The 27,190-nt window shown below is 42.8% G+C and overlaps 1 protein-coding gene across 1 annotated transcript in view; it reads right to left on the reverse strand.

Annotated features, from left to right (window-relative positions):
• bcas3 (BCAS3 microtubule associated cell migration factor) overlaps positions 1–24,278 on the reverse strand; it is a 370,231-nt gene extending 345,953 nt beyond the window's left edge. Inside the window, exons 1-6 of the mRNA XM_080511322.1 lie at positions 24,230–24,278; positions 22,560–22,656; positions 20,341–20,395; positions 19,789–19,864; positions 14,899–15,005; positions 2,364–2,445 (exon numbers count right to left, since the gene is read on the reverse strand). Coding sequence (XP_080367448.1) covers positions 2,364–2,445; positions 14,899–15,005; positions 19,789–19,864; positions 20,341–20,395; positions 22,560–22,630 — 391 coding nt within the window. The 5' untranslated portion in view covers positions 22,631–22,656; positions 24,230–24,278. The remainder of the gene's footprint in view (positions 1–2,363; positions 2,446–14,898; positions 15,006–19,788; positions 19,865–20,340; positions 20,396–22,559; positions 22,657–24,229) is intronic.
• Between the last annotated feature and the right edge of the window lie 2,912 nt (positions 24,279–27,190).

Raw genomic sequence — 27,190 nt, forward strand, 5'->3', positions numbered from 1 at the left:
CACAGCAGCTTTTAGCAGGAATCATTTTCATAAATGGAATTGTTAAAATGTTCTAGTCAGAAGGAGATCGAACACACATGAGTCAGGATGAACCCTCCATCCACCTTCTGTATGGATTGTCCTGCTCAGTCCATATCCTCCTGGGACTTGGAGCTTTTATTTTGACAGTCAACATAATAACTTATCGAACTTGTGGCTTCAGTACTAAAACTAACAACAGCATCAACTCGTGGACCAACATGGAAACTACATCATTTTCAGCATTTCCTGCTGTTTCTGTTTCTGTTTCAAACGTCATTTTCAGAATGTTGCCATGTAAATGTTCAACTTTTCTGAAACAAAAATTTAAAAATGATGCCATTTCAAATGTCGTCATGTAAACAGGGCCTAAATTCACATTCTGAAGGATTCCACATGTCTAATCTGTAATTTCATGACAAGCTTAAAAAAAAAAAAAAATCCATGCCTTTTTTTTAAGATTCTGTTCAGAAAACTGTCTGTTATGTAATAGTTATGTAGCATTGATGCTAACAATGCCGCTAAGGGTCTATGTATTACATGTACAGAATATGTTATAACACAGGGGGGTCAAACTGGTTCAGTTGAGGGGCCACATCCACCTGATCTGACCTCTGACCTCTGGGGGCCAACAAGTCAAACGTCACATATTAAACTGCAGATATGGACAAATGCAAAGTCTTTCCTTCTTTTGATCCTTTTGTAACTGCAAGAATTTACCAGTCTATTCTGAAATATACATATTAAAGCAAATCAGATATTATTATATTTGCAAAAAAAAAACCCTCAGTCATCTTATCTGGATCTCGTATGTTTATTCAGGATTAAAACAATTTGTCATCATCTGGACATTGTTTTGAGTTTACGTGTCTAAAGTGTCACTTCACATAAGTTGGACTCGTTGTTTTATTGTGAAAGGCGTTGCGTCATGTGACCTCCACAGACGCATTAATTAATTCTGACCAAGGGCGGTTTTGAATGTCATTTTTGCCAATCGAGTGTTTTTAGCTCAGCCTCTGTCAGTTTTCATATTTATACTTTAAAAAGAATCACATGGCGGCCGGCTTAGATCCCCTGGTGGGCCGGTTCTGGCCCCCGGGCCGCATGTTGGACACCCCTGTTATAACATGACTCTGTAGAAACCTGATGGGTGGCGTTGAGGAAGGGAGTGAGACTCTGCGGTGATGATCAGTTCCAGAGCAGTTTCCAGAGTCGCCACCGCTGACTGAGAGCCGGCCAGCAGTAATCACACATTCACTTCTGCATCAGGATGAGGCAGTGAACATCAGCCTTTCCTTCTAATGACATAGCGCCACCGAAATGGCCCACAAAACCAAACTACATCAGGACGTGCCATACAAAACTTCACTTTAAGTGCCGACCTTGGACGCTGAAATCGGTTACCAACAGGCTGTTTTCCTCACGTTTTGTTTTCCAGGAAAAGACACTTCAGAACCTTTACAAGAGGAAGGGATAAGCAGGTAGCTCCTCCTGGGATTATCCCAGGTGAAGCAGTGTTCAGGTCGTCGGTACTCAGCAGTACTTTCATATTTTGTACTTCACAGCAGGATTTTACTGAATCATACCAGAGGAAACACACTCAGGTCGCCATGTCTGGACTGACAGTCCAGTGTGCCAACCTTTAACTTTTAGTTTTAGATTAAAAGTATGTTGAGGAGCACAAAACAACCTCTTGAAGTAATAACAGAGCAAGAATACATACCAAATAGAGACGTGATTCAAAATATTGTGATTTCAAACTGCTGATTTGGCTTTTAAACCTTGGATACAATCAGACAATATAAGTAAAGATGAATACTTCAATAAATTTGTCTTCAAACTTAAGTGAGGAAAAAGGTACTCTAATTGTCATTTTGAAATTGTAGAGTAGAGCTTTATTCCTCCCCACACAACCTTGCAACACCTCACGGTAAGAAGGTGCAGAATTATAAAATGAAAGAATTAAAAATATGTAAACATATGTAAATCTAAACAGGAGCAAAAAAGAGCACAAGAAAATAGAATAAGTAAAAATAAAAAGGATAAACAATCCAGTAAAAAAAGAAATGCTCTAAAATAGAGTAAATGACAGAAATGGTATACACACAGTGTCGATAGAGAGGAACTGAGATGTACTCAGTGTACTTGTGTGGTTTAATTCCACAAAGGTTCGATCAAACTGAGTGAAAGACATCACTGTGTTGCTGACGGAGGTTTTCACACAATCTGAGTTCCCCGTGTTGTACAGAGTCAGTTCCCAGCTCAACCTTCAGGTAGTGGACGGTGACAGGGTGAAAAGAGGCGTGTCAGTGTGGAGGGCAGAGGGAAAGCAGAGTGATGCTCACCGACGTGAGGGGCCGGCAGCGTGCGAGCAGCTCTCACTGGACCATGACGCACCGAGAACAGCTCCTGAGCTTCACCTGCCAACTGAGAGAAAAGAGTCGCAGTCAGATCCTCACGGTCAGAGCAGCACAGGCGTTTCACCCCCGGTCCCACAGGCTTCTGATCGCTCCTCTCACCTGCCTCTAATGACTGAGCGACGACGGAGTTCTGCACACAACTCAGAATCACTCATTCTCCAGAGTCCGGTTTCAGAATTTATTCCACAGAACCACTTTGGTTTGATTAAAGGAAGCTGTGGTGTGAGTGTTCCGCGTTTCAGAGCGATACCTCCGGCTCCGCAGTAATCCCACAAGATTTCACACCACACTATTTGAAAAGGTCTACGAGCTCCGTCACACCGTTTGGTGTCCTTTGTGGATGTCATGAGGCCCCAGTCAGTCCTATGGACGTGTGGAAACATGCAGGCAGAAAGGTGCTGTGGTATCTGAAGCTATTGTTCACGTCACGACGCGTCGTCGTTTAGGAACGCTTTCACGTTTACACAGCAACGTTCTGAAAATGATTGACATTTCCATGGAAATGGCAGAAACAATGACAACAATGTGGTTTTAATGCTGGGGCTAATGCTGAGTGCTGTGTCAGTGGAGAAATCACACACGGCAGAGAACAATGAGCTCTAAACATTACCAATGGGAGAACACGGACGTTCTAGTGGACAGACCACCAAGCTGGATCGTTATTATGGTGACTGTCAAAATAAAAGTACCAAGCTGCATTGTTATTACAGTGACTGTCAAAATAAAAGGACCAAGTCCAGGAGAACATGGACTGAGAGTCACCACAGAGAAAACGTTGTTCTTATTGGCTGTACTGAGCATGTGCAGTGAAATCAGTTACCACGGCCCAGTGCCACTTTTTGGAACCATTTGGGACGACTTTCAGACGCTCCGAGCGCCATTGTCATGTAAACAATCATTTCTCTTCAACTCATTGGCGTGCAAACAGGCCAAGGTGAGGCAGTGACGGTACCAGGATGATCAGATGGAGTCTGTAGCAACCAATCACAAAATACTTCTGGACACGTTAATATGCCATGAGGCCAATCACATATTACCTTCTGGTTAAATGTGATCAAATATGTACAGTAATATTGTAATTACAGTTTACCAGTAACTTATTATTAATTTGTTTTGCTGGTCGTTGCAGTATTGAAGTAATATTAAAATCATCACTCTCAATCTTACTTTACTGACAAGTTATTGTATTATTGGCTTTAATATATCTAAATTTGACCAATTGATGCTCCAGGTGTTAAACTCACTTGATGTCAGGAGGCACATTCGGTGTAATCTGGTCTGGGGTGAACCAGACCAGTAAGATGAGAGCATATTAAGGTATAAACAGCCACAACTAAAAACCTTACCTTTTGTTTGAGTGCAGAAACACAAGAGGACAAACTAGTTCAAAGGGCATAATAAAGTTGAAGTTTGTTTACAAATAAAAATAAGTCTAATTTCAACATCTCAGAATACAGATAAACATTTTGAACACGGTAGTAAAAGTCTGACTCTTTCAAAGAGGCATGTTTTAATAAATTCTCATTCCATGTTGCCACAAGTTCACTAACAAGATAAGAGCTTTTTTTAATGGCTGCTATGATTCCTAGAACAGCTGACCACAAGAAATACACCAGAAACTGTAATGACTTCAAAACTCAAACAGCTTGGTTTTCTTGGGTTAGGGTAATGTTACATGTCATTAGATCGCCCGAGGTTTACTCATCATGTCTCACTTTGCTTTAGGAGGTGTGGACTTCGTGGGGACACATCCGGGGACACACCCAGGACACTGGGCTGAAATTCATTTGAATGTGTCCTTTTTTGTTAATGCTGAAGCATGCAGACAGACGTGAACTTGTCCTGCAGTATTTCTCTTCAGGTTAATGTTGGTAGAGGTCACAATGTTATGGCTGATCACCGTGGTGGTAGAACTATCATGCAGTGTTGTTGTCAGACAGGGGATTCTGGACTATCTGGGGGGTCTCTGGATTCTATGGGGCTCTGGCGATTCTACGGAGGTCTCGGAGGACTGAGGAGCAGCCCGGCGGTTCAAGATGCAGCCAAACCACAGAGTAAAGAATAAAGGGCCAGTGGCATGGCAGTGAGAAGGAGCCGACTCCAGCGAGGGAGCCGGAGCCAGCAGGGGAAGGCGGAGGATACGGGCTGATGCCAAGTGGGCGGCAGCCCATGATGTCTCCATCACAGTCTGCACGCGGAGGAAACACCCTTTCTCCAGTGTTTCCAACCGATCTGCAAATCCACAGAGATTATGCTCGGTTTTTGATTCCATGAACATTAAAGGCGAAAGATGAGAGGTCTAAGTGAATGTTTCGAATCATTAACCTTTCCTCTGACTGAATGTTGGAAGACATCTGGCAAACGCTGCAGGTTACGGATCCCAAGCTGCCGATTTGGTTTTGGCTGCAGAAGCTTTGCATCTTCCAGCCTCAGTTAGTGATCGGCAAGTCTTCTCACGACGTGACAAAACCTCTCACTGATCTCTCTTTGCTGTCAAGGTAGGTCCACTTCAAAACATCTGGCCACGTCAGCGTCTCTGCGGCCACACGCCGACTCTCCAACCACAGGAAGGCTCCAAAATAGATCTGGTCTGGGTAATGAATCAGGAATGTATGCCTCTATTGAAGAAGTCTCTTTCCAACAAATACTTATGAGACGAAATGGCAGGAGCCAACACTTTGCTAGGAAACACCAGAAATACAAGCTAGAAGGCTGTTACAACCAGCTGAAGATTGACTTGTGCTCTGGGGTAGAACGGCTGAACAGGTTAACTTTGTTCATGTCGGCCTGCAGACGTAGAGGGACAAGGGTCAGGCGTCATGAACTCATGTCAGGAGCTCGGAGTTCACTTACAGTTCCCACAAAGTCTTGTCAGCTCTCTCCCTGCTGCCACACGGTACAACACAGAGCTTCTCCTCAAACTTTGCCAGGATCTTCAGAGTGACATGTTCATCTGCAACCTGTAGGAAAGAAGCTCTCCAGGACCAGGTGGGACGGACCTGCCTGAGAGGCAATTTTAATTTAAAAAAAAGCAATCTATTTCAAGGTAGTCAAACAGTCAGGCCTCCAATTCAGGATAACACAGACAGGAAAATAGTAAACACAACTGCTGTTCCTGATTAGGCATGAGAGGGTTGCCTCATTCACAACACTGAGATCCACAACGGACAACTTTTATAATCAGTCAGCCTTCCCACTAGCAACAAAAGACACCACACACCCTGAAAAAACACACAGCAACCCCTGAGGAAACCTCATCTTGTCCATCAGATATTGTAAATATGAATAGTCAAGTGAGAAACATTTCCAGGTTGGACGCCCAGTAATCGGCTCTACAACTCCCCCTCGTTTGCTCCGAACACAGCTTCCGTACAAATCATTGTCACGCTAAGCTGGAGTTATTAGAAGTAAAAGCTTCATATGAAACAAATGCAGTCCAGCATTCAGCAATGAGAAAGTCACAAATAAATGATAAATTATATTAGAAATAATTGACAAATCAGAGGGAAGAAAATTGAAGACAAAGGTCAGAATTCCAAAAAAGTCAGTAATCCTCAACACATGGATTTTTTTCATTCCCTGATTATGGAAAGGGATGAACCCGCGAGTCACTCAGACCTCCTGACCTGAACCTGATGAGAACTTGTTGTCATTGTCGTATAATCACGACCTAAATGAAGGCCGACCACAGCCGAGGAAGACTCCACATCAAACTCCACCTTCTGTCCGGGAGGAGCTGACCCCCACTGCTGCTGTCAGCACAAAACCTGACAACAAACGGGATTCAACCTATTTCTCAGATTTCACCTAGAATTTCCACAGAAAAAAACTTTTTTTTTGCCAGTTTCCTTGCATATTTGAATTGATAGACTCCATGAAATGGCATCTCACATAAAACTGCCACTTGTACAGTGACAATTATTTAGTAGAAATTAAAGGACAAAGTAGACACCCTGCCGTGTGTGTGTGTGCGTGTGTGTGTGTGTGTGTGTGTGTGTGTGTGTGTGTGTGTGTGTGTGTGTGTGTGTGTGTGTGGCTGATGCATTAGGTCAGTGACCCGCGTGGCTCTGGGCGGTGTCTGGCATGTGTAATGCACATTGTTCTAAGCGCAGAATGCCCCACTTTTGTTGCACTTTTCTGCGTTAAATTACAGTGAAACCTGCATTATCACTTTACTAGTGCTTTAATCCGTTTGTTTAAAGTCTTTAAACCCATCCGAGGGGATGATCGCTCTTTTGTGCAATTAGTAGATTTGACAAAGTGGCGGATTTGGAGCTGTGTTTTTATTCAAAGTGCTTGAGGCATGGCCGTGGCAGATTAACACGGGAGACATGAGCAGGTTATACGAACACAGGCTTGCTGGATTCCGATACAGGCAAATGGAGCTGCGAGGGAGAATAATGGAATTTGCTGGATTAACAAGACAAGGGGGAGGGCTTGAGGTTAATGTTCCAGGTTACTGTGCATTACCCCGCCGCTCATCCTCGCCTTACATGGCTCTGTGTGACATCCCTGGCCATCAACAACATTTCCAACATTACATTAGTGGCTCCAGCGTGAGCAATATGCCAAATTGCTTTTTCAAAGTTGTTTTTTTCTTCTTCCTGTGCACAGTTTATTCATTATATTCATTTCATTTGTGGCTCTGATGTATTTGTGGGATCTCAGTATCTGCTCTCCTGTTTTAATCTCTCAAATGTAATAACATAAGCTGTGAACACATATCTGGGCCAAATTCACAAGTGGATCCGCTCACCCACACAGCGCGAGACATATTGGAGGCTGGGAGGCAGCAGGTGCTCCAGGGATGGACCGGGAACAGGTGTGTTTGATCCAGGGACGCTGGCTGAGGATGATGGATGGTGAAACAGCCACCTCCTCAGCAGTAAACACCAGAAATATCACGTCTTATTCATGTACAAGGTGCTTCCCTGCCTTCACTAGAGGGAGCTGCAGAAGTTCAGAAAGCAGTATCCGAGTAAACTCAAATATCTGCTCCTCTTCACTAACTGAAGCTTTAAAGGCTTCGGGACATTTCTGGAAGAGTCTGACTACATGAAGCGGGGACAATGCTAAATGCTAACCTCCACACAACTCCAGTTTCAGGAACCTTTAAATCCCGACAGTTATTGAAGATGGGACAATGTTTAAAATGCAGAACTCGAAATTGAGCTTAATTTTGACAGTTTGTTCCACCAGCTGACTCGTTTTAAAGGAGTCATATCATACAACTTTTCAACACTTTCACATGGTTCAAAAACATTGTATTCAAAGTTGTTGTTTTTTCATTTTTTTTTTTTTACCTCAAATTCATCTTGTCCTTGATTTTCAGCCTGTTGAATATTTGATCATTGAGCCTCATTCAGAATCTGCTGGTTTCATGGAGCTGGACTGGCTCCGCCCACATGCTCATCTTGGGAAGAGGAGGAAGTACTTCCTGTCCTTATGCCATGTGCTATTGTTTACATTCTATCTGTCGCTAAGTTATGGAGAAACGCTGTTCAGCCAAACCAATATGAAGCAGAATGTGACCCAGAAGGAGAAACTCCAGAAGAAGTTGTGACTGTTGCTGCAGCAGGACGTTTCAGAATGTTAGTAAAACATATTGTGTGTCTGAACATGTTAAATCAACTGCACTGAATATCTTCTTTACAAAGAAATAAATGACCAGCCTGAGTGACTCTGTACTTATCTAACTATGTGTATGCCACCCTGAGATCTGATCATTTAATGATCCTCTACTAATGATCTAAATAATTAGAAGCAGACAGGAGGATATCCTGAGCCCCCATTTAATCATAGAAATAAATAAAAAGATCACCTCACAATGATCAAGCCCATACACAGACCTCAGACTCTGCAACGCCTACATTTGATCTATAGTCTCTAGCTGCACAACTTTGCAGACATGAACAAAACCTCAAAATAAACAAAACAATCTGGCCTCAGCTGTTGCAAGTTAACCAGCCTGGTGCTTCGAAAAGTAATATAAAGTACAACACTTTTTACTACTACATTACAAGATATTTTTATATATTTAACAGGAGTCTTTTTTTAAACATGTTCAATAATTGCAGTTCCAAAGTCAAAGACATAATTGTGTAAATAATCATGATTTCAATATTGCCCAAAATAATCATGATTACAATTTGTTTTCCATAATTGAGCAACCCTACCAAGGGCTCCTTTATTTTCCACATTAGGAATACACAGAGCCATCTGTTAATTCCATCTCCAGGAAGCTTACGGACCAAAATGCTGCAGTACTGATGGTAGCCCCTGGGGGCAGTGTCGAATAAAATCCACCACCTGAAGAGGTGGAAGTGTTTGAGGAGCCTGAGAGTTAAACCTCTGACGTCTTCACAGAGCACCGTCCACAACACTCCCTCCTACAGTCAGTTGGAATTATAAAAGCAGTGTTTTTTGTGAGCAGAAATAAACCTCAAGCCTGAACAGCTGTGTCCAGTGCAACATGCAAACGTTGTTTGCAGCCAGTGAAAAAAGTCGAACTTCAGCTTTCCTCTCAAGGTCTCCGTGGAAACAAAAGCTGTTTTGGATGAACTGTCATCGAAAAGTGTTTTGTGCATCTGAAAACAAGTTGAGTGCATCTTCTTCCTCCACTAATAAAGCAGATGAGCTTTACAAGCGTGCAGTTCCCCTCTCCCCAGCCTTTGGTACTGCACTGTTGCACATTAGCGTGGACTGGAAACCAGTGGGGTACTGGGTTGCGTAAGTGTGCATGTGCGAGATGAAACAGAGAGGAAAACAGCGCAAATTGAAAACTGTCGACTTCCATACCTTCATATATGTTGGAGATGTTCAGCTGTGCTTCCCTGAAGCTCTGCGGTGGTTATTTGATCAATGTGATAAACGTACATAATGAACGCAGCCCAAACAGGTTAACATGAGCTAACCACAACCAGAGCGGCAGCATACTGTACATGGCAGGTGATAAATAAAGCATCTGGATTCAAGCAGAGACAGACTACTTACAGGAATTCACACATACACACACTTCTAAACAATACTGGGATTTTTTTTAATGCGAAAAAGAGAATTGAAAAGAAAAGCCGGAGAGAAGGAGAATTTACCCAACAGTTAACGCTTTAAAATAATACACTTAAGCTGATAGTATATTTCCTTCTCTTTATAGAAAATGTCTTAGAAAGTATGTATTCAATGTTTTTCATAAAAAAATATTATTCAGAAATGCTTCTTAAAACTTCAGGACAATCAGTGTGTGTGTGTGTGTGTGTGTGTGTGTGTGTGTGTGTGTGTGTGTGTGTGTGTGTGTGTGTGTGTGTGTGTGTGTGTGTGTGTGTGTGTGTGTGTGTGTGTGTGTGTGTGTGTGTGTGACCTGAGCTGATTGAGTTTGACACTAAAGCATCATGGTACTTAACACACATGGTAGAAAGTAGTGCTGGGCGTAGTGATTCTGTGGTGTCGATAAATCAACACTCATTTCAAGATCGACTCCTCAAACAAAGTATTACTAGTAAATATCAAACGTGAAATAAAGACGCAGGTTCCATCAGATCATACGCTAACTTACTGACAGCAGTCAGTGCAAAGAGGCTGTTTTAATCTTTTCTCCCGGAGAAGTTCAATCGAGCATATTTTCATGTCATGTGAATAAATGACAGAGGCTGCAATGATCTTAAGAATAAAACAATGTGTAATCCTATTGTTTGTTTGTTTTTTTTAAATTATATTATAATTCTATTATTGTACAGATGGAAAAACAAGGCCACCAACATTTATGCTCCAATACAAAGTTTCCTCAAAATTTCTCTCAATGAAAAAATGACGTACTTGTTAAAAACGTGTGCTATGCTCGTGTCCCGGTGGAAGACCGGGTCTCCGGCACATCGACCAACACTTAGCAGAGACACACTCTGTCTCAAGATAATTAGTGTGTTATCAGGAGTGCCGGGCCGCAGCGCTCCTAATCGGTGTTTCCTAAACACTCTGTCAGCGTCCATCCAGCAGGCAGCACGTGGACACATGTACGCTCCGACTCAGTCGGCCATTACCGAGGCCAGCGGCTCACAAGAACTGTCACAAACACTTCAGAGGGGAGAGCGAGGCACCGTCAGTGCTCACTGAAAACCCTGTGAAGAAACAGCAGGCTGCAGAAACATCCCGTAAATCTGCAGAACTGAAACCAAAACAGAGGGGTGTGTGTGTGTGTGTGTGTGTGTGTGTGATCCTGGCTGAAGTGAGAGTGTGTTGGGGATGTTTATAAGAGGCTGATTAAGGACTGTGGTGTGTTTAGAGCTCACAGGATGTATGTGAAGTTTGCATGTTTTAGTGACAGCCTCGACATGAAAGGCGATACCCGAGCACTGAGTCCTTCGCCGCTCTGTGGATAATACGTTAGGTCGCAGGGCTGACAAACTCTTCTAATGATTTTCCAAGGCTGGTTTCAAAATGTTGACTCTGCACAGAGTGACTGACGGGGGTCACCGTTTAGACAAAGACGTCCGAAGAGAATACGAGACGCAGGCCGTGTGAATAAACAAACGGAACACGAAGGCCTGTGGAAGTCGGGGTTACGCTTTGATGCTTCTCAAAGAGATTCAGCAGGATCAGCAGCAGGACCAAGCTCATCCTCACTGGAGTCATAACCACATCTCTTACACTCAAAGCCAGTGTTCTGTTGTCACCTATACATCAACTCCAGCAAGAATAATGTCTCCCAAAAAAAAAAAAAATTCAGCAAAAAAGAAAAATGTCTACAAAAAAGTAGAATGTGCCCAAAACAAAATAAAAAATGTCTCAAAAGAAAAAAAATGTGAAGTCAAAAGAAATATTGAGCAAGATCCTTAACCTTCATATGCTCTTTTTTTTTTCTTTTTGAAAGTTAAAAGAGAAAGACTTGAGCGTGTGTGAGAAACGTGAGGGAGTGGAGAAGAGAAGCTGTTAACGTGATGAAGGAAATAAAGAACGGTGGACTAAAAGTTGAGGAACAAATTTACACAAGGTTCTGGATGGACCAGGATTATTAAAATAAATGTTATACACAACTGAGACAAAACGGTGCTCGTCACATCAGGCAGTTTGAAGTTCTTGTTCACAGGTTGGTTCAGATCAGGTTTGTTTTGATGCCATTGCCAGTGACCAAGTTATTTTCTTTGTTATATAGTTTGATTTCAATTTGACCCTAAAAAAAAAAAACAAAACCGGCCCTACAATCCAGTCTGCAGTTCACCTTTCAAATGATTTGAAAAAGTACAAATATTCTTTATTTGTTGCTTCTTTATTTAATGCAACACAATTAAATCTAAAAAAAAACCAACAACAACAGGAAAGAGTTTGTTTTTCTTTGAGCCTCACTTCTTTCCTTATTTATCACTGACATGCTTCTTTCTATTTGCAAGGTTGCGTCTCCTCTCTTCCCATGTTGGATTTTCAAAAGGTCTCCATCTAGTGGTCACATTAAACATCACATCAACGGTGAACGTTCAGATGCACATGGACAGAACCAAAAACCAAAATATATTGAATATCATGGAGGAGAGACATAAAGGAGCAGAAATGCAAAGAAATATAAAATACAAATATAAATAAAACTTTACAGAGAATTGTAAATCCTGAAAATGAAGTGACAATGAGGGTTTCTGCTCATCTGAGATTGTGTTTCTGTTAATAGATACTGATGCAGATGTGAGGATTAACTCTTTCACCACCTGTTTACTTGTTACTGAATCATTGACGCTTATTAAAGGCTGCTGTTCAATCATAAGTGTTTATCCACCCAGAGCAGGCTGCTCCTCCTCCTCCTCGCCTTCCTCTTGCTATAGCTTGGTCAACCACTCCACCTGGTGCCCAGAGAGTCACACTGCAGCGAACTGGAGACTTAAAAATACTTGTTTGAAAGCCTAGTTTCTGTGAAGCGCTGCCACGTGTTCTAAGGATCAGTTATACAACCTGCCGACACCTCCACCTCTGTAAAACGGATTCAAACAACAGATTTGGATTCATCAAAGACTTAGGTCCAACCCCAATTCAATTTTGTACCCCTACCCCTACCCCTTAGCCCTCCGCCTCCGCCTTCCCCTCCAAAATGAGGGCAAAGACAAAGGGGTAAAAGTTTCACCCCTCTCCCAATTTATATTCACCATTTCATTCACCATGTGAAAGCGGAGGAGCTTCCTTGTTTGCTCGGGGGTCCCTGTTTTCAAAACAGCCATATTAGAAGACTTTGGAACTATAGAGTGTAATAATAAAATGTTATAAACACGGTCTCTACCAAACAAATGCACAGGGAAGCTCCATACGGCAGCACTACTGCAGTTCTTACTAGTATAAAACACAACAGGTTTATAGAACTTTAGAAGCGTATATATGTGAAATGCGAGTCCTTCGGCGCCATGTCCTCCTACCCCTCTGTTTAAAGTGTGCATCTGTAAACGCTCCGTTTCGGGGGGTGAATAGCCCTTCCCCTCACCCCTCCGCCTTTGTGCACTAGTGAAATGGGACACCCCTTAGACTCTCATGAACGCACAATTCAAAGGGGAAGGGCTAAGGGGTAGGGTTAAGGGGTAGAATTGGGATTGGCCCTTAAGTTGACATGGCAGTTTTGGGGAAGAATTTGACGATTATCGATGGTTATATATTTGATCAAATGCTCCCAAAAACGATCGACTCGAATCACCTGAAATATTCAGGGACGATTTGTCCTCATCCCAGGACCGATCGATTTTGGGATGGAACCTGAAGAGGTGAGATATTTCCTCCGTTGTGGACACTGGAGCTCCACGGTGAGCCGTCAGTCTGGGCTGCAGCACGGAAGCTGCCATGAGCCGCCTGCGAGCTCACTGCTAACTCCTCTCCGTTAGCCACATGCTAACACACTGCTCACTCCTCTCCGTTAGCCACATGCTAACACACTGCTCACTCCTCTCTGTTAGCCACATGCTAACATACTGCTAAGCTCTGGAGCTCAAAGTTAATATCTCAGTTCGGTAAGTATCCAGAAACACTGTGAGCAGCTCGTGGTTTATCTGTGTGCCCTGCTCAGTGTTTCTCACAGCAACGTTGATGTTGCTGTCCGACAGGCCAGTGGCGGCTGGTCTATAGACCACTGGTGTCCTCCCTGGTGGATTTTATTACATATAAAATATATATACACACATATGTCTAATGCAGGGTTTAGTAGGATCCCACCAATGACTGATTAATACCAGAGTGACTGACATGAAATTAAACTAATCAGCGTGATTTGATGCCCGAGACTTGGGGCACTTTGTAAATCTCCCCGGGCCAGACCTGCTCTGTGATTGGTTCAAAGTCCGTTCTGGTTTGTTCTCCTGTGTTTCTACCAGATGTTGAGAAGAAGACAACAAGCAGTGAATGTCTTAGTGATTATTAACTCTGTCACATCTCTTCTAATTCACCACTTGAAAGGAGAAATGTGTCTGAAAAGCTGCAGGTCAGGTTCAACTCTCTCCATCATCGTTATTTTTAAATTCACACAAACAGAAACGTATTAAGAATTTATCAAATGTGTCCAGGTTTGTTAAGGTTTATAAATGTTTAGATATGATCAAATGTATTAATGACTGAAAATCTCAGAGCCTTAAAAAGAAATGTTTATTTTGCAGTTCTTTTATTTTCGGTTTCTATCAAAGCATTCTAAAATACTTTGAAAGATGAATTGATGTGTTGTTTGAAAATATACCTCCTATACCTTTTATTTTCCCTAAACTCAGACTGACATCTCCAGTAAAACGCATTGATTTTCTAAAAGGGACGAATGAAGCTTCTGCTTGTATTTGTTTACAAGTATGTTAATAAAAGAGTCTTACTAAGTGTCTCTGTTCACGAGTTGTTTAAAAGGACTAGAATGTTTCACCACTGAGGACTCTCAATCTCAAAAAGGCAAACTGGTTGTGATGTGGTTTATCAACGTACTGTGTTTAAATTAAGTTAACATTGGCTGAAATCAAATCATAATGAAGAGTCCCACCATTGGAATTTATCACCAGCAGCCACTGTGAGAGGCTAGTTAGCGTCGATATGAGCTAATAGCTAACATGCTAGCCATGCTAAGTCAGTCCACGGTATACTGAGGGCCCGTTCCAGTTCTAGTTTTGTTTTGAAAGAACATAATTCCTCTCGATGCACCAAAACAAAGCCATATATTTGGAACTGTTATTATATGACGTCATCTCCCAAACTGGACTATGAGTTGGTCGCTCCCGTAGAGGAGGTTACATCCTGTTGATTCAGTAACTCTGACATGATCAAGACGATGTGATTATTTCAACATGAATTAGTCTGATTTAATTCTGACATCAACGTTGTCTTTGGTGCTAATATTCACTTCTTAAGGGCTGAGCGGGTCTGTGGAGGACATCTGTGGAAAAGTCATCTCTGCTCCACTTCTGATAATATAACCACAGCCGTGAGATGTTATCACACAGACTTAAAACTGGATGTGAGTTCAGATACATACAGATACGCTCCAGATCTGCATCCCATCTGTGTATCCAATCATCAGGCAGAGAGGCGGGTCCGTGGTGCCACTGTGCATCTCCATAAACTCTGGGTTACGGGAGGTATCTGTGCAAACATACGAGGAGAGGAAAGGGTTAATCTCAGCAGACAGGAGCCCTTCAGCAGCTTCCATGAAGACGGAATTAAGAAAGAAGACCAGTCCCCACATTCACAGCTATTCTCATTAGAGTTCATATAAAGTCATTAGCTTGTGTCCTGAAACAGCTTCGGTTCTGAAAAGGTCCCATATTAGACTAAATCGACTTTTATGTGCTTCAAACATCATAAAAGTGCTATTTGGGGTTCATATACATCCCCAAAGTGGTTTTTTGATTGATTCCCTCAAGCTTGAGTTCACAGCGATCTTTCTCTGTTCTACCTGGTGGGGGAGCTCAACACCTTCATTCTATTTGATGACGTCACAGAGCTGGAGAAGCCCCGCCTCCAGGAAGATTGACATGCAGAAAAACCAAAACAAGACACGCCCACCAATGTGCCAAGGAGCTGGAGCAGCCTCTTCTCTGCTCTCTCAGTCTCTGCTGCTTCACATTGAACTTCTGTTTTTGTTGCTGTTGATAACTGTTTTCATCTTCATGTCCACTGGAGAAAATGTGTTTTCACCATCATGTCCACTGGAGAAAATGTGTTTTCACCTTCATGTCCACTGGAGAAAATGTGTTTTCACCTTCATGTCCACTGGAGAAAATGTGTTTTCACCATCATGTCCACTGGAGAAAATGTGTTTTCACCTTCATGTCCACTGGAGAAAATGTGTTTTCACCTTCATGTCCACTGGAGAAAATGTGTTTTCACCATCATGTCCACTGGAGAAAATGTGTTTTCACCATCATGTCCACTGGAGAAAATGTGTTTTCACCTTCATGTCCACTGGAGAAAATGTGTTTTCACCATCATGTCCACTGGAGAAAATGTGTTTTCACCGTCATGTCCACTGGAGAAAATGTGTTTTCACCATCATGTCCACTGGAGAAAATGTGTTTTCACCTTCATGTCCACTGGAGAAAATGTGTTTTCACCTTCATGTCCACTGGAGAAAATGTGTTTTCACCATCATGTCCACTGGAGAAAATGTGTTTTCACCTTCATGTCCACTGGAGAAAATGTGTTTTCACCTTCATGTCCACTGGAGAAAATGTGTTTTCACCATCATGTCCACTGGAGAAAATGTGTTTTCACCATCATGTCCACTGGAGAAAATGTGTTTTCACCTTCATGTCCACTGGAGAAAATGTGTTTACACCTTCATGTCCACTGGAGAAAATGTGTTTACACCTTCATGTCCACTGGAGAAAATGTGTTTACACCTTCATGTCCACTGGAGAAAATGTGTTTACACCTTCATGTCCACTGGAGAAAATGTGTTTTCACCTTCATGTCCACTGGAGAAAATGTGTTTACACCTTCATGTCCACTGGAGAAAATGTGTTTTCACCTTCATGTCCACTGGAGAAAATGTGTTTTCACCTTCATGTCCACTGGAGAAAATGTGTTTTCACCTTCATGTCCACTGGAGAAAATGTGTTTACACCTTCATGTCCACTGGAGAAAATGTGTTTTCACCATCATGTCCACTGGAGAAAATGTGTTTTCACCATCATGTCCACTGGAGAAAATGTGTTTTCACCATCATGTCCACTGGAGAAAATGTGTTTTCACCATCATGTCCACTGGAGAAAATGTGTTTTCACCATCATGTCCACTGGAGAAAATGTGTTTTCACCATCATGTCCACTGGAGAAAATGTGTTTTCACCTTCATGTCCACTGGAGAAAATGTGTTTTCACCTTCATGTCCACTGGAGAAAATGTGTTTTCACCGTCATGTCCACTGGAGAAAATGTGTTTTCACCATCATGTCCACTGGAGAAAATGTGTTTTCACCATCATGTCCACTGGAGAAAATGTGTTTTCACCTTCATGTCCACTGGAGAAAATGTGTTTTCACCTTCATGTCCACTGGAGAAAATGTGTTTACACCTTCATGTCCACTGGAGAAAATGTGTTTTCACCGTCATGTCCACTGGAGAAAATGTGTTTTCACCATCATGTCCACTGGAGAAAATGTGTTTTCACCTTCATGTCCACTGGAGAAAATGTGTTTTCACCTTCATGTCCACTGGAGAAAATGTGTTTTCACCTTCATGTCCACTGGAGAAAATGTGTTTACACCTTCATGTCCACTGGAGAAAATGTGTTTACACCTTCATGTCCACTGGAGAAAATGTGTTTTCACCTTCATGTCCACTGGAGAAAATGTGTTTACACCTTCATGTCCACTGGAGAAAATGTGTTTTCACCGTCATGTCCACTGGAGAAAATGTGTTTTCACCATCATGTCCACTGGAGAAAATGTGTTTTCACCATCATGTCCACTGGAGAAAATGTGTTTTCACCTTCATGTCCACTGGAGAAAATGTGTTTTCACCTTCATGTCCACTGGAGAAAATGTGTTTTCACCTTCATGTCCACTGGAGAAAATGTGTTTACACCTTCATGTCCACTGGAGAAAATGTGTTTTCACCGTCATGTCCACTGGAGAAAATGTGTTTTCACCTTCATGTCCACTGGAGAAAATGTGTTTTCACCTTCATGTCCACTGGAGAAAATGTGTTTTCGGGTGCAAGTATGGTTCCACATTATTTGGCTTGACGAAAGAAGAAGCACCGCGGCGAATGTGGCTGGACTTTTTTTTTTCTTTTCCGCAAAGAATGTGTTTGTTTGTGAGCGACTCTTCACCAAAGAAGCTTCCAGAACTACGGGTACTTTGAAACTGGCCTTACTCAGAAGCTCATCTTGAAACCTGCTGCTAAAAGATGCTAACGAGGCACCGACTCTCCATCTCTGTAGCGACTCTCCATCTCTGTAGCGACTCTACATCTCTGTAGCGACTCTCCATCTCTGTAGCGACTCTACATCTCTGTAGCGACTCTCCATCTCTGTAGCGACTCTCCATCTCTGTAGCGACTCTACATCTCTGTAGCGACTCTACATCTCTGTAGCGACTCTACATCTCTGTAGCGACTCTACATCTCTGCAGCGATTCTCCATCTCTGTAGCGACTCTACATCTCTGCAGCGATTCTCCATCTCTGTAGCGACTCTACATCTCTGTAGCGACTCTACATCTCTGTAGCGACTCTACATCTCTGCAGCGATTCTCCATCTCTGTAGCGACTCTACATCTCTGTAGCGACTCTACATCTCTGTAGCGATTCTCCATCTCTGTAGCGACTCTCCATCTCTGTAGCGACTCTACATCTCTGTAGCGACTCTACATCTCTGCAGCGACTCTACATCTCTGTAGCGATTCTCCATCTCTGTAGCGACTCTCCATCTCTGTAGCGACTCTCCATCTCTGTAGCGACTCTCCATCTCTGTAGCGACTCTACATCTCTGTAGCGACTCTACAGCTGCTCTTTGGTGACTCTACATCTACTCTGTCGTGACTCTATATCTCTGTAGCGACTCTAAAGCTCCTCTCCATGAATCTTTCAATGAACTATGTCTTGAAAACCTTTTACATCAGTTTAATTCTACTGCACAGAAACACAGCTGCTGTTCTATAATGTAAGTTCTATAATGAATGTTCTATACTAAGGTATTTATAATAAATGTTCTGTAACGACAGTTCTATGATCAAAGTTACATAATAAAATTTGAAGGATACTGGTGTTAGATTCAAAAGTCAACCCTAACGGGTTGGTACTTGGATGAGGACACATCATCCTTGAACATTTCATGTAATTTGGATCAGTAGTAGTTTTTGCAAAAAGTTGGTAAAATACACAGACAGACAGACAAAAACATAACCTTCACCCCAACATGAGTTGGTAAATAACAGTTCTTTAACGGTTCTATAACAATAGTGCTATAATCACTGTTCTTTGAAAACACTTCTATAATAACAATTTCATTGTAACAGTTCTATAGTAATAGTTCTATAATAACAGGTTCATTGAAACAGTTCTATAGTAACAGTTCTATAGTAACAGTTCCATTGGACAGTTCTATAGTGATAGTTCTATAGTAACAGTTCTATAATAACAGTTTCATTGTAACAGTGCTATAGTAATAGTTCTATAATAACAGTTTCATTGTAACAGTTCTATAGTAACAGTTCCATTGGACAGTTCTATAGTGATAGTTCTATCGTAATAGTTCTATAATAACAGGTTCATTGTAACAGTGCTATAGTAATAGTTCTATAATAACAGGTTCATTGTAACAGTGCTATAGTAATAGTTCTATAATAACAGTTTCATTGTAACAGTTCTATAGTAACAGTTCCATTGGACAGTTCTATAGTGATAGTTCTATCGTAATAGTTCTATAATAACAGTTTCATTGTAACAGTTCTATCGTAATAGTTCTATAATAACAGGTTCATTGTAACAGTGCTATAGTAATAGTTCTATAGTAACAGTTTCATTGTAACAGTTCTATAGTAATAGTTCTATAATAACAGTTTCATTGTAACAGTTCTATAGTAACAGTTCCATTGGACAGTTCTATAGTGATAGTTCTATCGTAATAGTTCTATAGTAATAGTTCTATAATAACAGTTTCATTGTAACAGTTCTATAGTAATAGTTCTATAATAACGGTGTGTTTTAAAGGAGTTCATTCAGAGACTGTTTGGTTTCAGGACACAGCAGCACCACGAGTCCAGGAACATCTCCAACGTTTAACTTCACACTTGATGGGATTCATCAGATCCAAACTAAAACTGACCAGTTCGTGAGTGTGACCTGAAAACAGTCGGTACCAGCTGAGAGAGCCACGGCGAGGAGAGGACCGTGGACAAGTGTGCATCACTTCAACCAGACTCACCGTTGATGTCGGCTTTGTCAAAGCGAACCCAGATGATCTTCTCCTTCTCATCTGTGAGTGGAGCTCCTGTGTACGCCTGAACACACAGAAGAAAAACTCCTCTTTCAACTTTATTCATTCAGACATTCAAACTTGAACATTGTCAGCACACCTCATAAAACCAGGTTCTTGAAATGTTTTAGTTGTTTTTTTAATTAAATCAAAGTGAGGAATCAGAGGATCTGTGGACCTCTGGAGCTTCATGGAATACCGAGATTTCCCACCAAGTGTCTGTTAGAAGACCAAGCATAAAGAGGAAGACGATATGAAAGTGGAGTGGAGATAGAACAGATCCGAGGAGCTTACTGTTTTATTAAAGGGTTTTACACCACTGACAATCAGCTGCTCCACTGTGTGTGTGTGTGTGTGTGTGTGTGTGTGTGTGTGTGTGTGTGTGTGTGTGTGTGTGTGTGTGTGTGTGTGTGTGTGTGTGTGTGTGTGTATGTGTGTGTGTGTGTGTGTGTGTGTGTGTGGTGTCCCCACTGTTGGACGCTGATAAAGGAGTGGAGTTACCTGAGGCACGACGTCCTGCAGGAAAGTCACCACACTCTCCATGTACGACTGCTCCCTGAGGAAAGACGACACAACATCAACTTCCTTCATACAGAAACCCTACAACAATAAAGTCCCATTTACAGATGTTTCAAGTCGTTTTAATATTTTTTACTTAAAAAAAAGTTTCACATTCACATGGCAACATTCTGAAAACAATATCCGATTACATGGAACCAACAGAAACGCAGTCGATATATTTAAAGTGTCGGTTCACTGGTGCTGTTGTTTGTTTTAGTAATGACACCACACACACACATGCAGAAAAGATTTGGTATTTGAACTTGGACTTTGGATTTATTAACTTGAACTCAAACGCATCATCATTGCATGTCACCAGAATTCCAGCAGCAACATGCTGCTGACCGCCTGCTCACTGTTTATGCAACAAAGCTAAGATCTAACAATAAGCTAGATGATCTCAGATTGGATGACGTTAGAGGCACATAAAGAAAATGGCTACTTATTTGATTTATTTCCACCTACGAATGTGTCTGATCTCGAAATATGGGCAACCGTGTGTCTTTTTCCTGCTTCCACTGTCCAAGATCCTCTCTGTGCTACGTGGATCCTTATTACGGTGACCGTGAAAATAAAATGACCAAGATGGATTGTTACTACAGTGACTGTCAAAATAAAACTACCAAGTCCTGGGAGTCATGACACGAAAGAAACATTGTTTTGATTGGCTCTACTGAGCATGTGCAGAACAACTACCAATGTGGTGACCGGGCCCAGGCCCAGGCCCAGGCCCAGGACCAGGACCAGGCCCAGGCCCAGGCCCAGGCCCAGGACCAGGACCAGTACCTATGGTTCCTACTCGGGTCTAAGCACAAGATTTTCTGAAAATGTGGTTTCCCGACGACGCCGGAGCATTTTCATCGACCTTGCCGGAGGCTCTGAGCACGGTTGCCATAAAAACAAATCTCCAAAATGCAAACAAAGTTTTGCGTTTTCACTTGGACCTGTTGTAGCCAAGGCCGGAGAGAAACAGAACAAACAGCGATAAAAGATCTTGGTTCCATTCTGAAGCTGTGGTCTACGTTAGTGTGACACAAAGGTTGTTTTAATGTCGATAGACTTGTTTTGGGTTGATTGTTCTTCACTTTCTTTTCCGCCAGCAGACACTCAATAGATTTTTCATTGGTTTGACTCTTTACAGAAACGGTAAAAGGAAAATAAATGAGCTTTCTATCTGTCAAACACAAACCTTTAGTCCTATTGACACCAGAAGTATGGATGTAAGGATACATTCAATCCAATTACTGATTTAAGAAAACTAGATTGAAGTAAAAAATGTTGTGGGTTGTTATATTTCAACTGTTCAAGAAAAGTCAAAAATACACATGTTCTTCTCTTATAACAAAGTGGTCCTTATAAATGTTAAGGTTGTTTAATAAACAAAATATACTGCACTTTTTTTAAAGAATTTTCTGGCAAAACATGAAAGTGTCTTCATAAATATAGTAAACTACAAAAAACTTCCTTGTCTTTCAATACATGTATCTTATTATTGTTATCATTCTAAATAAGACGAGTGCAGCCTGGTGTTCCACGTCTTTCCTCAGGAATCTCAGCCAGGAGCGGCTCTCTGAACATCCGTGTTGAAGAAACTCCTTCACTTGGGGTCGTCAGTCACCTGCCGCTCAGTTCTCTCACACTGCTTGACAGAAATACTTTCTGCTGAACAATTTTCGGGATAAATGAGAAGGTTTGAACTGAGAAGCCACCATCTTGGTCTGGTTTGAACTCCAGGAGCAGACAGCTGCAGATGTGAGGGTTTTTTTTCCAATCGGGTGCAGGCAGGACAGTTATAGACAGTTATTGATCGGGTGACGAGTCTGTCTGGACATGCTTCGAGGTCAACAAGTGACACGTCCAACATGCAGGCCATTTTCAGACACTGTGTGTTTCTATGCGTACGAAGACATACAGTCCAATACATTTAAAAACTGTATAAATGTATTGCTATTTAACCGATTCAGGACAAATGCCGACATCCCAACATGCAGGTATGAATCTATAACCTCGTGCCATAAGCAACACGGAATAAAGAGGCATATCATGAAAATGGTGTGAAGCGGATCTCCATCCAGGAGGCAGGAACCTAGATAGGGACCAGGTCCATCCAGGACCGGGTCCGTCCTGTCAGGACTTCAGAGAGAGATGTGTGTCCTTACGTAGCAGCTTGAGCTCGCACCAGAACGCCTCCAGCACAGCGGCTCGGCCTGCGCGGCGAGTCGGACGCCATGTTTCCTCCGATTCCTCCTTTATAACCTGGAAACACAGCAGGAGGGTTTGCGTCAGGATGGACTCGCCTCCGCAGCACTCACTACGCGTGAGGACAGAAACCCTTCATTCTGCTTTCTAAAGCTCTCGGAAAACACTCCTCGCAGTTTATTGACAAATTAACTGTGTTCAGTGTGTCACCTGAAAAATAAAATGCATCCCACTGCATTGTTTCATCGTTGATTTTTAGTGAAGATAATAAATACTTATCATTAGTTTATTATTATTATCTTATTAGAGTTTTCAAACTCTTCTCCATGTCAAACAAATAACTGGATTATAAATAAACCAGGAAGAAAACCGAAAGTTTCACTTGTTTGCTTTCAACAACAATCTGCTGCTTGTTTTTTATATTTTTGTTTAAGAAAGGTTTCAGTATTCCACGACATTGACACAGCAACAGCAGAAACACTGAAATCAATGTAGTTTCTATGCTGGTCCTCTAGTTGGTGCTGTTGTTAGTTTTAGTACAGAAAGCACACACACACACACACACACACGGCAGAGAACAATGAGCTCTAAACATTAACACTGGGAGAACAAAAATATTCTAGTGGACAGACCACCAAGTTGGACTGTTATTACGGTGACGGTCAAAATATAAATCCCAAGTCCCAGGAGAATAAGGAGTGGGAGTTATGACACCACAGAGAGAAACGTTGTTCTGATTGGCTCTACTGAGCATGTGCAGAACTACCAGTTAGTACCTATGTTGTGACCAGGACCAGGACCAGGACCAGGACCAGGACCAGGACCAGGACCAGCAGCAGAGTTTTATCCACCTCCACAGAGACGGAGCCTAAATTTAAAGAAAGTGTTTCGGCCAGTTTCCATGGAGACTGAGTCAAAGCATTTTCAATAAGTTTCACTATGGAAGCTATTCCATAAAGTTTCCAGTGGTTCTGTGCAAACAGACAATTAATATGTACATCATTGTCAAAGTGACCTGATTGGTCAGGAGACAGCTGGAGCTTTGATAACTGGTTGATCCCTGATCCAGAACCCAACCTGGTCCGGAGCAGGTCAGAGGTTCAGCAGGTTGCCATGGTGATTCACCTGGAAGACGTGAACCAGGGTCATCGTCCAGGGTACCACACACACACACACACACACAGACACACACACACACACACACACACACACACACACACACACACACACACACACACACACACACACACACACACACACACACACACTCTTCTAATGATCCTCTCATATAATCAATGTGTCAGAAAACCACACAGACCCGAGAAGAGTCTGAATGGGAGGTTAGCACCTTATCATCCATATGAACGCTGAGACCACCAGGACCATGAGACCACTCTCACACACACAGCGAAAGAAAGACACACACAGAGAGAGAGAGAGAGAGAGAGAGAGAGAGAGAGAGAGAGAGAGAGATAACGCTCTCTTGAGTAGATACAGCAGCTAACTTAGCCAGCTAGCATCAGTTGCTAAAACTCACAAGAGTCTGAATATCGTCCCAGCTGACAGCTGGACGCATGAGAGGCGTGTTGTTTGTACCAGACGTGAAGATGGAGCAGTTAGCAATACGAACCGAGTCGGTTGACGGTCTCCGGAGGTCTGATGTGTGTGTGTGTGGACTGGTCGCGACAAAACAACGTCAAAACACACACTGCGGAACCGTGTTGTGTAACTGAGAACCAATCAGATTACAGAAAACTCAGAAGCTGTCCAATCAGCAGGCGGAGGAGGAGGGGCGGACGTGGCGTCACGTTTCAACCGCCATAGACTTTTAAATGTAGAGACACAGTGATGGATATGAATATGGAACATGAACCTACAGAAACAGAAATATATAAACAGAAACATAATAATATATGAAGATAAATATAGACATATATGAACTGAAACAGACATATATAAACAGAAATATAAACATGTGAACAGAAACAGAAACACATATGACCAGAAACATGAACATATATGAAGAGAAATATAGACATACATTCACAGAAACACAGACATAAGTATAACTGTGCCATTAACGTCTGATTTGGAATTTCTAACTCTTTGAATTTAAAAGCTATCAAATTTCAAGTACATGTTTTTTTTTTTCAACATCTAAAAATATTCAGTGTATAAAAATTCAATGTGTCTAAAAATTCAGCTGCAAAGAATTCAGCTGCAAAACAGCCAGTATAGCTGTGCCATCAGAAAGACGCAATCGATCTGGACTCATCAATGTAAGGCCGCAAAAAACACTTTGCTTGAGTTCAGCAGTCTCTTCCAGCTCTGTGGAGGTAGGAAGCGGCAGCCGTTTGTCAGGTAAACCATAGAGGAATGATGGACCTTGCATCTGTTTACTTGGATATGCCAGTTCAGCCAAGGTCTTGCAACGGGTGAGATCATCAGCGGGATTGTTGGCTGAGTCCACATCCCGCCAGGTGTGTAGAGCTGTCAGGTCCTGAATCTCAGAGATTCCAGTCCCCACAAAGACCTTAAACCTGCAGGACTCGGAGGTCAGGCAAGTCAAAACTGTGGTGGAGTCAGTCCAGAGAAAGGTCTGAGTGATGTTTAGGGTGAGCTCTCCGTGGATAAGGGAGGACAGCTGGGCTCCTGTCACTGTTGCACAGAGCTCTTACTTCAGCATTGATTGCTGGCCCTTTGGGGCCACCCTTGACCTTGCCATCACAAATGAGACATGAACTGTCTCGTCTCCCTTCATTGTGAGGTAGGCCACTGAACCACATGTCTGTCTGGAGGCACCGCCGAAGATGTGCAAGATGTCGTCTGTGTCTTCAGTGGCAATATCCAATGGTGCATAGGTTCATGGTAGAGAGATGTTTTCCAGCTTGGGGAGTTCTGTCTTCTCGCTGGACCAGGCCTCGAGAATGTCAGGAGGGAGGTTCGGGTCGTCCCAGCTCCTCTTCTTCGCCCACGGTTTCTGAAAGAGAACTTTGGTCTGTGTTGTATAGGGAATGATGACTCCAATAGGGTTGCATTGGCGGCCTAGCACCTTTTAGTGAGGATCTCTGGATCTCTCTAACCTCTGGATGTGGAAGAGCAGCGGCTCTACTCCGAGCTCCTCTCTGGTGACTGAGCTCCTCCCCCTATCTCTAAGGGTGACTGAGCTCCTCACCCTATCTCTAAGGGTGACTGAGCTCCTCACCCTATCTCTAAGGGTGACTGAGCTCCTCACCCTATCTCTAAGGGTGACTGAGCTCCTCACCCTATCTCTAAGGGTGACTGAGCTCCTCACCCTATCTCTAAGGGTGAATGAGCTCCTCACCCTATCTCTAAGGGTGACTGAGCTCCTCACCCTATCTCTAAGGGTGACTGAGCTCCTCACCCTATCTCTAAGGGTGACTGAGCTCCTCACCCTATCTCTAAGGGTGCGCCCAGCCACCCTACGGAGGAAACTCATTTCAGCCGCTTGTATCCGGGATCTCGTTCTTTCGGTCATGACCCATAGTTCATGACCATAGGTGAGGGTAGGAACGAAGATCGCCCAGTAAATCGAGAGCGTCGCCTTTTGGCTCAGCTCCTTCTTCACCACGACGGACCGATACAACGTCCGCATAACTGCAGACGCTGCACCGATCCGCCTGTCGATCTCACGCTCCATCCCCCCCCCCCCCCCCCCCACTCATGAACAAGACCCCAAGATACTTGAACTCCTCCACTTGGGACAAGGGCACTCCACCGACCTGGAGGGGGCAAGACACCTTTTTCCGGTGGAGAACCATGGCCTCGGATTTAGAGGTGCTGATCCTCATCCCAGCTGCTTCACACTCGGCTGTGAACCGCGTCAGTGCACTCTGAAGGTCCAGGTTCGATGAAACCAACAGAACCACATCATCTGCAAAAAGTAGAGATGAGATCCTGTGGTCCCCAAAATTGACCCCCTCCGGCCCCTGGCTAAGAAGTCTATGTGCAGGATGGGAGGAGTCCTTCACAATTTTCAGAGCCCTACGCAGAGAGCGCTTGCAGTGAGTGGAGTTCCGATAATGCGCTGGGCTGATTTCACCACCCGCTGTAGTGACTCACGCTCATTTTAGCATCTAAAATGACTTAAATAACCAGCCAAAAGTTATTTCCTGCTCCATGCACACAAAAATACGCGAAAGCTATGTGTTGCTGTGAACCACATGTACACAGTGTCTACACACACCTCCAACAGCCTGACAGTCTGCAGTACGCAGAGGGCGGTGCGTGGCATCTGTCTACGCTCGGGGAGTTTTCACAAGTAGAAGTAGTCCGTGCAACATCCAACCCAATACTGTTGGTGTATCCCGACCAAAAACCACAGAAACATCCCTCCGTCATTCCAAAATGTATTGTTTTTATTACCAGAATGTGTAAAGTGTTAGCAGCCACAGACAGCCGAGGAAACTTTCAGTTCACAATACTTAAGTAAAATTCTTTGTGTCTATTTGGGCTTAAAAGATATTCTCTCAGGTTGAAGGTGGGGTCCACAGTGTGAAGACCGGCTTTGGCTGTACTGTTTGGGGGGGGGGGATGATTTTAAACAGAGTGTGGTTTGTATGCAAGCAGG

The sequence above is a fragment of the Blennius ocellaris genome (genome assembly GCF_963422515.1).
Source record: "Blennius ocellaris genome assembly, chromosome: 2".
In the NCBI taxonomy this organism is placed as follows: Eukaryota; Metazoa; Chordata; class Actinopteri; order Blenniiformes; family Blenniidae; genus Blennius; species Blennius ocellaris.